Source organism: Bombina bombina, chromosome 4 (assembly GCF_027579735.1).
Source record: "Bombina bombina isolate aBomBom1 chromosome 4, aBomBom1.pri, whole genome shotgun sequence".
Classification (NCBI taxonomy): domain Eukaryota; kingdom Metazoa; phylum Chordata; class Amphibia; order Anura; family Bombinatoridae; genus Bombina; species Bombina bombina.
The window spans coordinates 749,660,418-749,677,258 of NC_069502.1; the positions used below are offsets into that span (position 1 = coordinate 749,660,418).

Genomic DNA, 16,841 nt, shown 5'->3' on the forward strand with positions numbered 1-16,841 from the left:
AAATGAGGCAAGTGGTTTGGCTATTGAAATATAATTACAACATTTTAAAAAAAAAAAAAAAAAAAAAAAAAAGGTTTAGACTTGACTGCACTGTCTTATATCCAAAAAGCCAGATTTTAAAAACCTTGATTTTAAATAGGGAACACAGAGATAATACACCTCCTGGAGTATTAGCTTTTATTTGTATATTTAATAATAATAAAAAAAAAATAATAAAAAAAAAAAAAAACTGCCATTATTTACATATCGAAAGCAATGAGGCTGATTAAATTCAAGATATTTGCTCTTTAATGTGCCAGTTATTCAAATATAGTGGATTACATGTTGAGCTGCTTCAAATCAAAGGAAACATCATGTACACTGCTTATTTGAGATATTGTTCTTGTTACCAAAAATTTAAACTGGAAAACAACTTTTAAAACAAGATTTGACAGAACAATTATATAGTATGATTTTAAATGTATTACATTAGAACATAAAACCAATAATAAAATATAGGTTAAGGAACTTCATGTACCAAATAACCCCATTTTTGTGCGTTTTTTTGTTTGTTTTTTATCAAGAAGGGCTTTCTTATGTACAGTTTAGTACTTGTTAGATATGCTTTAAATGTAATGAGATTTGTGGAGAACCAAATTGATTTTAATCAACATGAGCAAAGAGACATTAAAAATAAAAACAACATTTGAAGGGGCTATTCAAAACATTGCCACATTTTTTTTCTATATATTCTAGAAAAGTGCTAGTAGGCAAAAATATTCTAATGGTATTAATGCAGATCGGCAAATTGAATCAGTTATGACCGTTATATTAAAAAAATATATATATATACACACATATATATATATATATATAAAAAAGAAGAAAAAAAATGCAATGAAATCTTATGCACTGTGGGATACACAACTTTTACTAAAATTGATATTTACTTTGCCAGTTTTGTTTCAAAAGTCAATAAACAGAATGTGTGCCTTGTGATGAACAGAATACGGTGTGTCAGCCTGTACCTGCCACAAATGCAAAAATTGTGATTGTGAAAGGACAGTAACAATGGCAACATCAATTACTGAATTCACTTGATAAGGAAAGTGTAAAGTTCATACTGTGTATAAAAAAATAATCTTTGCAAAGGTACAGAAAGGCTCTATTGTGTTAAACTGACTGCAATTTTTCACAAAGCACAAATAATACATGATTGTCATTCAAAAACTGGTACTGATTAAAAAAAAACTTGTCTGCATTTTGTAAATTCTTCATTAAAAATGTACCATGCCAAGTAGTCACCTACAACATTAGGAGATAAAGGCACACTCAATTTGCCTTTATAATGTGCCATGAAAAGAACGCTAAATAATTGCCATACTCAAAATAGTGCTTTGGTGAACAGGAAACAGTTTTTTTTTTTTGTTTTTTTAATAAACATCACCCAGTTCTTCAAATTACATCATTAATTCTACCATTAAAAAAAGCTTAATCTCAAAGAAAAGACTTCAAAATTAGCATGAATGAGTAACCAGAGACAATTTACAACGTCATAAAATGTATTTGGCATTTTTAAACAAGTGCATACAAATACAGCTAAAAGCATTTCTGTTTCTCCAAGTGCTCTAAAAAAAAGCATCTCATGTCACAGCCTACACTTAACAGTTAACTGTCACTGGATAAGAACAAATACTTGCAAATAACATTAACGAAGAAATACCTCTGCTCAGTACATACCTTTGTCTTCAAAAATATAAACACATGTATTCAAAAATTAAAAATTATACAGCCATGTTTATGGAGTCTACATTTCCCTTGTCTTGGGTATATAGATATATACACAACTCAATAAGTTTTAGTTAAAGATTATGGTAGTTATGAAGCTAAAAAAAAAAAGTCAAGAGTCTCTTTCCTTTTTCACTTTTACATCCCCAGCAAGAATGGTGGCAATTTCCCCTTGCATGAAGGCCCATGGTACATTGGATCCCACCAAAGGACATTTTTCCCCACTAGGACAATACACTTCTCCAGATGATCCTTGTTGTTTAATACTTTGCCTTGAACATGGGAAACAAAACTTATGAGAAGCTACTGAAGGGCACTGTACAAAGTGTGTGTCCTCGAGACGCTCGTGGCAAAGAGTGCAGCACAATGGTATACTGTTTGGTATGGAAGAATCGGGAATGCTTTGCGGATGCACTTGTTCCATTCCTGTATGGGTTGATGTTCCCCCAGTAGAAAGTTGACTTGGCACATCTCGGGTAGCCATTCTTCTTTGGTTCATAGAGGATGGGGATGGTGGACTGTTACTGTTTCTCCTAGTTGTAGAATGAACCTGGTTAGCATCTTTTGATGCATGGTTACCACCAGCATTATCTGCTACTAAAATCAGGGCAGCCATTGGAGACTGGCCATTTTGTACAGCTTCTGGTGGTGTGGTACGGTTGGAATGAGGGGATACAGTGGAAGGTGGACTTATAAATGAACTAGCCATTGTAGAAATCTTCATGCCATCACCTGACAACCATGGCTGTCCTTCGCCGTTTAATTTTGCAGATCCTCCTTCCCCTTCTGGTTCCGGGGAAGTTTTTCTCTTTTTTCCAGCTCTGGTACCTTAAAACAAGAAGAAAAAAAAAAAAAAAATTACAGTAGCAGAAACACACACCTGTCTTCATGAACAAAAAAAAAAAAAAAAAAAAAGTCTAAATTTGCAGTCAAAAACAATGTACAGCCCATCTTCAAAACCATACAACCCATTCAAGAAAAATTAGGGCACAATTCTTGTGTTAATACTATGCATGTAGCATGGTAAAACAGATTAACCCGAAAAAAATTCTAAAGCATAGATTTAAAATGTTGCATCACAGCACAATCTTAAGTCAAACCAAATGCAATCCCACCATATGACTGGTACTGGAAGAAACCATGCACACGTGCAGGAGATCAAGTATTTCACAATTAATAAGAAGTATTTTCATAGAGACATACATTTTAAAAAAAAAAAAAATTATATATATATATATATATATAAAATAATACTTATGAAGGAAGAGTCGTCCCCCCTCTTCTTTTTTTTACAAAATAGCACTGCTTAAAGTGCCACTAAACCCAAAATCTTCTTTCATGATTCAGATAGAGAATAGAAATTTAAAACATTACAATTTACTTCCATTATTTATTTTGCTTCATTTTTAAAATAGCCTTAGTTGAAGAAAAATCAATGCACATGGTGAGCCAATCACACGATGCTTCTATGTGCAGCAACCAATCAGCAGCTACTGAGCATATCTAGATATGCTTTCATCAAAGAATATCAAGAGAATAAAACAAAATTAGATAATATAAGTAAATTAGAAAGATGTTTAAAATTGCATTCTCTTTCTAAATAATAAAAGAAAAAATGGGGGTGGCATGTCCCTTTAAATCCCTTGGAAAGCACTAAAACAAAAAACTGCAGTTATGCGATTAAAAAAAAGAAAAAAAAAAGTGGTATATATATATAGTGAACAGCAAGCTTAAAACATGAACAAGCTTTTTTGTTTATAAATTAAATATTTTAAATTTATAAAAAAATAAAAAAAAAAGCACAATTTTCATATGTGTCCAGTTGAGAACTTTCTTGCAAGTTATTTTGCATAGACACTAAATATGTGTAGCCAAAACTCTGGAACCCAATTATTGCTCAGAACATTTGCATACAAATCTACCTATAAACATGTGCAGACCTTTGTATTTAAAATTTGACAAAAAAAATAAATAATCAAGATCCATTCACAAATAACCAACACAGCATACAGCAAAAAGTGTAAAACAAACTATGTGCATGTTTCTTATATAACCTTTATGCACTTAGTCATTCAGTAATATTAGCACACAAAAAAAAAAAACTGTTGGCCCAAATGTTCACTTGCTGATGTGTTTTAAGATGTTATATTGCAACTCACAGGATATACCATCTCAACCTAAGCCACCTACAGTTGCTTATTCTGATTACTGAGCAAAACCATTGATGGAAATTCCCAAAACTTGCAGCTGCTAATACAACAAACAGCCACCCCCACACATGGCCTAACATTTAACTGTATGGTCAGCATTCATTCAAACTTGAAAGTTTGTATCGGTACAGCTGCTATAGATTTCAAACTAAGTTAAAATACAAAAAAGTAGTCTTAGGCACAGATCAGCCTCCTGATAGTTGAATGTCGTATTTTCAAACTGTACTTGCAGATATAAAAATCTGTTATAAGTTTTTTTTCCTCAATTGACAAACCATGAAACAGATGGCGGAATGATACAAAAATGTGCACATTTCATGGGATTTCTCCAATCCAAAAAGAAAGTCACCTCCATAATAACAAAGGGTGGGGTATATTGATATATTTTCATATTTTAACTATAACTAAAAACCATACTTGCTACAAGGCATGCAAAACTATTCTAAAATATGAAACACATAGAACCAAATAAAATATTACTAAATCATTTCAAATAAGAAATTATGGCATGACATTATGTTGATTAAACATAAATCAAAAGTTTATAAATTAAGCATGTGGAGGTGTAAAATATGGAAAACTAATAGCACTATAACCTGCATGCAGAAAGCCACAGATGGGAAATAAGGAGTTTTCTTAGTAAATACATATTTTGCAAAGATTAGATCAAGATAATTCTGATGCATAAATTAGGTCTGAAAGATAAAAAAAAAATTGTATAGAAACATTTCATTTCCAGGTTTGGCTGTTATAAGAACAGCTGGAACGGTCATAAACATAAGATCTAGTATTTGGATATTTACTTTTGCTTATTCTATCAAGTGTTCATCTAAACTAGCATCTAGTTCTAATCTGTATCTTGATAGGCCTTTATATCATGCCCTCATGCTTTCATATGAAATCTGTGTTTGTATTAAATAACATCCCCAGCAACAATGAAGTAGATATGCAGTCATATTAAAATAAGGTTAACAATTTTAAAAAAACATTCCAATTTACGTCTATTATCTAATTTGCTTCATTCTTTAGATATCCTGTTGAAGAAATAGCAATGCACATGGGTGAGCCAATTACACGAGACATCTATATGCAGCCACCAATCAGAAGCTACTATGCCTATTTTAGATATTTTCAACAAAGGATATCAAGAGAATGAAGCAAACTAAATAAAAGTTAAAATAGGAAAGTTGATTAAAATTGCGTGCTCTTTCTAAATTATGAAATAAAAACATTTGCATTTCATGTTCCTTTAATGCACACAAGCGTATATGTTTTACTTATTTAGGTTTAGTATTGGCAATCCCAATATCAGCCACTGTACAGTGGTAACATTTATTTAAAGTCTCCTAAATCAACAATTCTCAGCTATGTTTTCAAGACATGCTTGGGTGTGTCAGTCCTCATAAGTAGGGAGATCACACAATATTAGGACTGAGTATAAAAACATCTCATACGGGTAATCGTAAAGCATGATCAAGTATTAGTGAAATATTGCTTTACTATTTTAATAGTATCCTATCTGCATTCATATACCATGTTATTAAAATATTAATCAGGTGAACTTAAAATAATAAAAATAATATATATATATATATATCTGTAAGTGATTTCTACTGTACTAAGAATGTAATGAAGCCATTTAACCTAGTTCAGAGTAAACTTTTATGGCTCTCAGATAAGAAATGCTTGAGTAAGGAAAACCCTCTGCCAGTGTCTATCAAGCTAACTTGACCCCTATGAAGTTGCTGGATCAGCAGAAAAACACGTTGCTTTGCAGGTCTGCTCTTTAGGGCAGGGCACATAGTGTGTGCGCACACACCCTTTCAGTGCTGAAATGTCTGCACATGTGAGCAGACCCCTAACATGCAGCAGCTCCCCCAGAGCAGAAAAAGCCTAATTTAAAAGTCAAGGGGTTCCATCTTTTACGCCCTAATCATCTTCCTCTTTCCACCATTTAATCGACTAGTTGCACAAATATACAGATATATAAATAAAAATATATACAGTATATAAAACACACACACACAAATCAGGCGAAATGAAGGCTGAACGCCCCCCATGCATGTTATAAATAGGATTACCAGATTTAGAGGCTGTGTTGCTGGTATCAAATCCCATCACTCTCCCAGCAGTAGGATCCTTTTTGAATTTAGGGTCAAATGGCGAGTGGCTGTGCTGCATGGCCATGAGAGTATCCCTGACCGTCTTGGGCTTATTGATGATCCACTCATCTGCCCTGCCCTTGTGGTTCTCCCCCAGCTCCGAAAAGCTGTCGGCCCGATGTTTTTCCTTAGCATCATGCTCGCTGCTAGACACAGATCCAGGCCGCTTGCCACCGATTTCGGATGAAGTTGTGGCAGCAGCAGCGGCCACCAGAGAGGCCGCGGAGATCCCCAGAGGAGGGGCCCGGCCGCCAACCGAGCCCATAGGGGAACCGTTCATAAGGGCTCCCAATGAAGGCGGCACCGCGTTAGTCCTCCGCGGATTTGGGCTCTGTCTATTCAGCTCTGGGGGGTCGTCTGGTTTTGGAAATCCATTGGGCAGTAGGATACCGTTGACCTGCCTGCCGACGCCATAATCTGATGCCAGTCGGGGCGGCGGCCGCTCTGGCACAAGCGGGTATCGGTCCAGACACTGCGGTGGAGGGGGCTGTTGTGAGCTCCGGGACACCCCATCTGGACCCCCCACCGCGTGTCCAATCTGCGCCATCTCCTTAGCTGTAAGCTGCGGCTTTACACAAGACGATGACGATGAGGAGGATGAAGATTGGGGCGGCCCGGGAGAACGTCCATCCTGGAAGCCGTGTGCCCTCTTTAAGTGCCGAGCAGTCTCTATCACAAACTCAATGCGATCTGCTCCTTCGTAGTTGACGCAACCCCTGCACACCGGCTCCGTGAAGTCCCAGATCATAGCCCATGGCATGCGTGGCAAGTCACACAGGTAACACGACTGCCTCCGGGATGCAGCCACAGTTGCCGACGACATAGCAAAAAAAATAAAAATAAATCCAAAACTATATATATGCAATATATATTTATAAAAAAATATAATCCCAAAGTTGTTTTTTTTTCTGCAACGAGTCAATGAACTGCCTAAGTGAGCGGGGCAGCAGGGCGCCCTCCGCCTAGGCTGCTGGTGACGACCCCGGATTGAATCATGCACACTACGCCCAGCTCTGGATCCACAGGAGGAGGAATTATATATATTTTTTTCTGAAGTGTTTCTTCGCTCTCTTTCCTCAGCTGCACAGCTCCTGGGAGGGTGGATATGGGGGAGGGGAGGCGATTCCACTATTGGCTGCGACTCCAGTCACCAGAGGAGCTCCCCCCTTTTCTCCCTCTCTGAACTGCCAAAAGCTCACAACAACTCAGGACTTAACCCCTTTCTGTAACGACCTGTCACATAGATATTTATCATTTAAATTGATACAAACTGTATACAGAGAGTACAAAAATTAAAAGAGGCTCCGAACATTCGCTAAAGAGCTTAGCACTACAGCTTCCCGCTTCTCGTAGCTGCTTTGCTTAGTTTTGGCGAAGGAGCGGTGACGTCACTGCCCAGCCAACCGTTGTGATTCCAAGTTCTCTATTTACTTGATTCTTCGACAGTCCGCCGCCTCCCTGCGCGCATGCGCGCTGGCTGTCATTGACGTGAACGCCTACGCTTCTCTCTCTCTTTAGCCTCCCCCCCCTCTCGTCTCCTTTGAACCGCTGCCAAGACAACAAACAAGAGCTGCAGCGGGGACGAGAAGCACTGACTCACAGTTACTATGCCCTGTTGCAAAGGGTTGGGTGAAAAGAAGGAGGAGGAGGAGAGGGGGGGGGAGGAGAAGATAGATTTGGATTTTTAATGCACGTGATGCAAACGTAGCTTTTTCGCCATGTTCAAGAATAGATTTTTTTTTTAAATTCATTTTCATTTTAACACGTCATTATTTCTGCTTATTTAGCAAATAAACAGTTTTTGTATTCATATGCGATGAAACAAGCTTATTTAGCAAATTCGATCATGGTTTGCAAATATATGTAATAAAACATGTTGCAAGACAGTCCAGTCACTCATTTTGTTTTATGCCCAACAACATTTTGTGACTATAACATTTTTTTTAACCTTTTTTTTTTTCTTTCAAATGTGCTTTATACATTTTGCTACTTGATTTCCAATGCATTTAAATTGTGTAGCTTTTCCCTTTTTAAGGATATTTTGTTTTATTTCTGCAGCTAAATGTAACAATGTAATATTAACACAATATTTGCTGTAAATACTAATTACATATACAGTACAGTTTTTTTTTTGGTTGTAGCCAACGTGATTGCAATATTTCATGTACATGAGCTATATACGGATGTGTCATTTCAGTAATCTCAATGTGAATGGAAAGAAAAACAAGTGGCCAATGATTAACCAGTGTAAACTGAGTACAGGGAAACCAAAATCCTTCCAGAAATATCTTGCGCTTCACCCTCCCTGTTCTCAAAAGCTAAAAAACTTGTCCCGCCCTCTCCCAGAGGACATTTGTGTGTGTGTTACTGTTACTTGTTCCCTTTTTTAAACTCTTACCCAACCATTGTTTGTTTTTTTTTTATCTCCCATGGCTTGTGCAATTAAAGAAAAAAAAAATGTACCAGTGTGGTGTGTGTGTTTGCTACAGCTCTTGTATTTCTAGTGCTGAATCACTTAGCCAAAGGCGCTTGCGTTAGCAGGAAAAGAGCGAGGTCAAAGCACAGAGTGCAGCAACAAGCTTACAAAACACATTGCAAACTGTAACGTATGCTGCACAGGGAGGGGAGGGAAAGGCAAGCTGGTTAACCCACTCGTGACCGATTTACAAGTTTTTTTTTTCTTTTTCGTGTGTGGATTTGCATGCAAACAGGTTACAGTCTGTATTAAAATTTTATACAGTTTATAAATATTAGCAGCACTAAAAAGATTGCATGGAAGTACAATAGGAAAATTACAATACTGTTATCCGTATAAAGAGCAATACACATGTAAAAAGACGATATAATTTAACAGCTTTAAATAAAACAATTTTTTGTTCAAATTGTGTGTATGTATATATATATATATATATATAATCATTTGCATACACATTTAAATAAAATATATACTGTATATGTGTATATAACTGTAAACGAAAAGTAGTTTTGTTTAAAGCTGTTAAATTATCACGAATGGACAGATTTTTTTTAACATAAACTTTATATATTTTAAAATATACACGTTCGAATGCAACAACAGATATTAATTTGATGTCCTTATAATTATTGAACTAAGGTAATGTTCTCTGTTTTTGTAATTTATTTATAGTATCTTAGTGGTGTTGGTGGGGGGTATTTCTGCTTTATATATATAAAAAAATATTAAATTGTATAATTGTGAATATTGAACACCACATTTTAATTCTAAATCAAACTTCCATGTCTATATACTGCAAGACGTCATTGGTAACCAAGGGGTTAAAACTCACCACGAGTATTAGCCATGGGGCAATAAACAGTATTTACAACTGGATCATTCTATGCTAATAGTTACAGGCATTACTAAATGTCTACTTTCAGTATGCAAAGGAAGACATGGAGCTGTCTGTTGTAATTAGCATGCCAGTAATCCACTTGACAGGACTGTGAGAACCCCAAGAGGGGATTTGCATTGCATGAATGTGGTTGTCAGATGTTCATTTTAATTCAAGGGGCCTGTTTGTATATACTGAACTCTTAAAATGGCCGGTAGGGCTTTAAACCCTATGTTAGAGCCATAACAAAAGTGTTAAAATGTACTACAGGGAGGAAAAACATTTTGAGTGAAAATGGTTTTGACTGGCTTGTGTATGTTAGTAGACAAGCCTGCTAGTGTTATTGGGAAAATATAGGCTGTGGTGATTGATGTAATTAGTATAATCAATAAAAGAAATTATATTATTTTTTAAAAGTTTGTCTTGTAAGCATAGAAGATATTCCAGCACAGCCTGTTCTATTTCTGTATTCACATCTTATCTGAATTTTGTTTAAAGCTTAATAATAATGACTACGGCAGTAATATACAGATTAAAGGGACATGAAACACATATTTTTTCTTTCATGATTCAGATAGATTATGTGCTTTTAAAAAACTTTCCAATTTAGTTTTATTAACTAATTCATTTTGTTCTCTTGGTATATTTAGATACCTAAGTAGACTCAGGAATTGCCGATTGATGGCTGCACATAAATGCATCATGTTATTGGCTCACCCAATGCATTAATCTAGCTCCCAGTTGTACATTGCTGATTATTCAACAAAGAATACAAAGAGAATGACGCAAATTAGAATATAGACGTAAAATGGGAAGTTGTTTAAAATTGTATTCTCTATCTGAATCATGAAAGAAAAAATGTGGGCTTCATGTCCCTTTAAGGCACAAAACTAGTTCTAGAAGTAAAAATATGCCATATGCAGCTATAAATAATAAATCATAAGCTGACAAAAAGTATTTAGATGATTCCTTACTGTCACAGCTGAGTTAAAGGGACATGAAACCCAACATTTTTCTTTCATGATTCAGATAGAGCAAACAATTTAAAACAACTTTCTAATTTACTTCTATCAAATTTTCTTTGTTCTCTTGATCGGTGGCGTAGTGTGGGGAGGGGGGCCACAGGGGCGGTTGCCCTGGGTGCATAATTCTTAGGGGCGCAAAATTAAAAAGCCATCTCCTTATCATGAGGTGCGTTCTCCAGTCTCCACCACCGCTCTTACTGAGTGTCTCACATGCAGTGCTGGGAGGAAGTGATCATCCTGGTTTTGTGCCTGCATTTTTCATTTCTACCTCTAGGTGTCACTGTTCCGGTATAGCTCAATGTAAATACTGTAGTTACTGCGTTCCTCTCTAGACTTTTCTCCCCCTTCCTGAGCTCTAGTGCAGTGTGAGACATAGCAGCAGACCTGATATAGGTGAGTTGTGCAGACTCCCACACTTTATATTGTGCAGACTCCCATACTTTATATTGTGCAGACTCCCAAACTTTATATTGTGTAGACTCCTAAACCATATATTGTGCAGACTCCTAAACTCTATATTGTACTGACTCTCAAACTCTTTATTGTGCAGACTCTCAAACTCTTTATTGTGCAGACTCTCAAACTCTTTATTGTGCAGACTCTCAAACTCTATATTGTACAGACTCCCAAACTCTATACTGTGCAGACTCCCATACATACATATTTTTTTTTCTCCCATACTTTTTGTGATAACATTTTCAACTATTTCATAATTGGAGCACTGAGGAATTCTGAATTGGGGGGGCAGGGGGTGCAATACAGAGGTGGTACAGTTAGGTACAATACAGAGGTGGTACAGTGAGGTACTATAGTCAATTTTTACTGTACTGGTGGAAGAGACTCAGTCAGTGCTAATGGGTTAGGGGCACAATACTTGCCTTGCCCTGGGCGATAACAACCCATGCTACGCCACTGCTCTTGATATCTTTTCTTGAAAAGCAGGGCCATAGGCTCGGGAGCTTGCACATGTCTATAGCCTTATCTGGCAGCAGTTTTGCAAGACTGTTATTCATTAGCAAGAGCATTAGATGGCAGCACTATTTCCTGCCATGTAGTGCTCCAGACTCCTACCTATGTATTTATTCAACAAAGAATCAAATTTGATCATAGAAGTAAATTGGAATTTTTTTTTTTAAAATTGCATACTCCTGAATCACAAAAGAAAATGTTGGGGTTTCATATCATTTTAATCTATAATTTCCATTTTTTTTTCATTATAACATTTGGATATCTCTAATAAATTTGTACATACATAACCATGGCTCCATGACTATCATTTCATTCCACTATTTGCTTAGGTGTTTTCTCTTTGCCAAATATTGGAAATATAGCGCTAGATTTATCAAAGCTGAGGCGTACAGGGGCACGCAGACGTAACCCTGTAGGCCTCAGCTCGCCTGTGACGGGGCGAAATTACCCGCAGGTAATCAACATTGCACACGAGCGCAATTTTGCGCTCGCATGCAATCGCGCCCCCTGCCCGTGCACAGCCAATCACGCACGGGCAGGAGCTGTCAATCTCCTCGGTCGGACTCGACCGAGGAGATTGAATTTCGCCAACTTAGAGGTGGCGAAGAGCTTAGGGAAGTAGCGGTCTGGTGACCGCTGCTTGATAAATCACGGCAAGCAAGTTCTTGTGAGAACTTGCAGCCGTAGGGGCTTGATAAATCGAGCCCATAGTGTCAAGCTCAAAGTAAAAAAAAATAATAATTAGAAGAAAAAAAAACCAACGAATGGAATATGTGTCTCTAACTTTAAAACAAAGAGTACCGCCACATAGTCTTTTGTCTGCAGTGAAAAGATTTACAGCTACTGGAATAACCTGGATTGTGTGTTTACAATATACTAAGCACTCTTGCATCTCTGGAAACATGGCCAACCAAGTCCCTGTTGCATTTAAAAGATTTATATCACTCAGTCCCACCAATTATAACTTATTTATAAATTGGCAATATCAATGTCACGACCAAAATATTTAATTTATTTATAAAATATTTTACCAGGAAGGATACATTGAGATGTCTCTCATTTTCAAATATGTCCTGGGTATTAATATATGCAAATCTGACTATTTAAGTGCCTCAAAATTGACCATTACTGAAATGTTATACTTCAGCACATTCTAAAACGCTCTTAGTTGTCAAAGTGGGGTTGTAATACATTGATACACAATGAAGCCGCATCTGGCATTCAAGGGGTTAACATTACCCTATCAAATAAAATGAAAGCTATTAAAATTAGTTTTACATTTTACTGTAGTTTAATATTTCTTTAAATTAGGTAATAATCTGTAACTATTATTTTCTTTTTCAGATGTATTTTTTTTTCTTTTTTCTAGCTGTAAGATTTTACAGTTTCAGAATTGTTCAAAAGGTGATCACAACAAGGCCGAGAGTAGGCAGAATTCTGATTTCACATTCCATCAAACACTGAAGACAAACTCCCCCCTCCCAACCTTTCAAGGTCTTCAATCTCCAGCATGATAATGCAATGCTTGTTTACGTGAGCCAGATAGAACGAGAAGAGCAAGGGGAGGAGGAGGAAGAGGGTGGGGGAGCAATGAGTTTAGCTCGGTGCCAGCGCTGCTGGGGTTTAGTCTGCGCATGCGTCTTTTTAATATGACTGCGTGCCTGTGGCACTGGAAGCCTGACATTCCAAGGAGAAAGAGAATGTCAGTGCTGCGTCACCACTCACAGAGCTAATACCAGCGATCATTTCTGCTCAGTGCAGCCATCCAAATAAAGCATGTGCACTGTTAAGACCTTTATATAACTTGTGCTATCACGTTGCATGGGTTAATGAGTTCTAAAACATTTATAGAATTACGTGCAAACAAGTACATATTTTTTGGTATATTGTGTTGCCTTTTATCAACGGCTAATGTAATAATGTCCAGTGGGAATCCTATGAAATGTATTTATTTAATTATATCTAGCCAATACCGTATTATCCTTTTTTTTTAGTGTCTGTATCAATGGGAAAAACATGTACAAAGAGCTAATTGTACTATATGTGCAATAACAGGCTTGGTAGTTTTTTAGCCCGAGGCAGGAAGTTTCTGCTGACGTTTCTCTTGTTGCTACTAGCAATTTCTGCTTTAAAAGGGTATTTTTTTTATTCAAGAAAAACATTATCTCGTGTTACACGAGGGAACCTCCCCCTCTTTCCAGACATGTTGCTTGCTAGCACTGCATATGGATATGTCCTTGGGAATTTCCAGAAAAGCTAAAGTAAATATCCTGCTCCCTCTAGGCTCATATTTCAAACAGTGACACACATGGCAGAATCCAAGCTGCTGGTTTATGTTTAACTAAAGCTTCACATTTAGTTAATAGTTGCTTGTCTGAAGTAACATACCATACAATCATTCTAGTTTGTTAAAAATACCCCACATCCCCTTTAAAACATGTAGCCAGCAAAGTTTACTACTAAGAGGAGGTTTGTTATTAGTTAAAGTATTTTCTTAATAAGAAACAACAACAAAACTGTAGTCAACAACATATTCTTTACCAAACATGCCTGAGCTTCAAGTAAATAACAAGTAAAAATAAATATATACACTGGCTTTATTGCAAACATTTTTCTTTTTGACCCTAACTGGCTCATGGCAATTGGAGTTTTTAAACCTCTGTGTAGTATGCAATATTTAGTCATATAAAGGCGGTAAACATAACCTTTGTTGTTTGTTGTGTTACAACAGGCACTGTAAAATAAGACTGGATTCTTTCCAATGAGGTCGCCTTGCTGCCTTTATGAGCAAGGCTCCTGGGTGAGGCAATGCGTCTGAAATTTGCAGATGCAACACACACAAGGCAGGAATTGTAATTGCTCTTCATCATGTGATATGTTATGAAAGAGGAAGTTTAAAGTTTTAGTCACGTACACTCTGCTCTTAGTCAGACACAGTTGTTTTTTTTTTTTCTTCTGTTTTTTTTTTTTTTCCATAGGCAGGCTTAGTTAATGAATACAGTTTTACAACTGTACAGGGTTGTTTAAAAACCGTAGCCTTGGGTAATACAAATATGGCTAAAACAGGGCAGGTTTTAAGTGATTCACTTTTTTTTTTCTCTCTAGTGTAATTCTGCTGTTTCAACAAAAATGATATTTATGATTAGGGTGTGTTGTTCGAAGAAGTCTAATCTTTAAACTATAATTCTTATTTTATTACTTTTTTTTTTTTTTTTATCTTGACTTGGCATTTTTCCAACGTCACAGTCACACGATCCAAGAACAAATTGTTTTCCTTTTGTAACATATCTTGTTATAGCTAAACCGTGTAAAACGCATATCTATGTGACTATTGTGCAATATTTTTTTCAATTTTTTTTTTGTTCTCTAGAATTTCTGATTACATTTTGCGTTTCAAGGGATGTTAAACAGTTTCTATGTTCCACAATGTATATCCAATAAAGTGAAGAGAACACTGCACATTTTATAAAAAAAAAATAAAAAAAATTGAAGAGGTTTACTTCAATGGAAAGGTTTCACAGGATTATAACTACTACCAGTATTTTTGGTTTAGCTAGTTAATTTTATTTTAATATATTTTTAGCTCTGGTTTGGTTAAACCCACATCCTGTTATATTTTCTTTCTAATTTTATTTTCAGTTTCTTTATACAAATGTTTTTAAATATATTTTAAACAACTTTATGTATCACAGACAAATCCCTTTTTTGAACATTAGTATCTTTTATTTAATTAATATATTTAATAATTAATATATGTATATTTGTATTTATTTTTGTTAAAATTGATTCTAAGTATCATTCATTTAAACATAATTTCCATTTTTTAACTATTTATTTATTAACAGATTCAATTTATGTGTACAATTAGATTGGAAAATGTGTCTGTAAATGAAAACAAACTGATGGAATCCTTTAAGATGATAAAGTCCCCCAGTGTAGCCTTAAAGGGACACTCAATCAAAATTAAACTTTCATTATTCAGATAGAGCATGCCATTTTAAACAACTTCCCAATTTACTTCCATTAACTAAATGTGCATAGTCTTTTTATATTTAAACTTTTTGAGTCACCAGCATCTACTGAGCATGTGCAAGAATAAGTGTGTATGCATTTGTGAATGGCTGATGGCTGTCACATGGTACATGTATGCATTTGTGATTGGCTCATGGCTGTCACATGATACAGGAGGAGTGGAAAAAGACATAACTTTTAAAATTGTCAGAAAAAAAAATCTACTACTCATTTGAAGTTCAGACTTAGTGCTATTGCATTGTCTTGTTATCTTGCATTTGTTGATTATGCAAATCTACTGTGTTGACTGGTCCTTTAATATGGCTGTATGCACTGCAGCATATCTGCCTTTTTGGATTCAGTGTATGTTGAAATAGTCATGCAGTGTTCAAAAGATGATAAGAATGGTTTTACATATTTCTGTTAAATATTAGCAGAACTATGCAGGCAGTTTTATTTATTTTTTCGAGGGAACTATTCCTTAAATACTGAAGTTGTATTTTTATTCATCTGAATCATACTTCATGCACAGGAAACTTTAGAAAACATGATTACTTTCTCATACTTCCTTTTATGTATTATTATAATCTTTGCGGATGACTAATTTAAATTTGTTACCAATTAACCGGCCAGTTGAAAAAAATACATTGGAAAACTAACCTCACAAAAAGGAAGTTAAAACAGTTTATTTATGCTTTGGTGTCAATAATAAACAAATAACAATGTAAATATAACAAAAATGAATGCAAATAATTGCACACACACACTTTGCTCATTATAAATAAGAGAGAATTGTAATAAAGGCTCTCTTAGCATATGTGCATATGCCGTCTAAAACAGTAATAACTTTTACTAGAAGCATTTTTTTTTTTTTAAATGTGATAATCATTTGAATTTTTTTTTAAATTTAAAGTGAAAAATATGTTTACACATCACCCTTTATTCTAATAGGTTTCTACTGGAACCAAATAAACTCTTTTCTGTTTGTCTGGTGGCAACCAACTATTCTTCCACCAGAATAAGTATTATCAGTGATTTACAGTTCTTTATATTTTAAACTATAATTAAATGAAAAAGTCCTATGCTTTTACTGATTTTATGGTGTGATCGGAATATATGTGAAAGCTCACATTTCTCCCCACACTGGGATAGATTACGAGTGGAGTGCTGTTACACGCAAGGGATAAGCGTTACAAGTAGCGTACATATTACGAGTTGAAAATGAACACGTTTGCTTGAACGCAATCAAATTTAATGCACGTTGGGTTATCGCGACTTCAGAGCTATGGTTAACTGTTAGTTACGCAAGACAAAAAAGTTGCACAAAACACATCAAAAATACAT

The 16,841-nt window shown here is 35.6% G+C and overlaps 1 protein-coding gene across 1 annotated transcript; it reads right to left on the bottom strand.

Annotated features, from left to right (window-relative positions):
* Nucleotides 1–265: 265 nt before the first annotated feature.
* IRF2BP2 (interferon regulatory factor 2 binding protein 2) lies at nt 266–7,184 on the bottom strand. The gene is made up of 2 exons (XM_053711029.1): nt 6,059–7,184; nt 266–2,595 (listed from the first exon to the last, which is right to left on the bottom strand). The coding sequence occupies exons 1-2, from the start codon at nt 6,960–6,962 to the stop codon at nt 1,880–1,882; spliced, it is 1,620 nt and encodes a 539-aa protein (XP_053567004.1). The 5' UTR covers nt 6,963–7,184; the 3' UTR covers nt 266–1,879.
* Nucleotides 7,185–16,841: the final 9,657 nt, after the last annotated feature.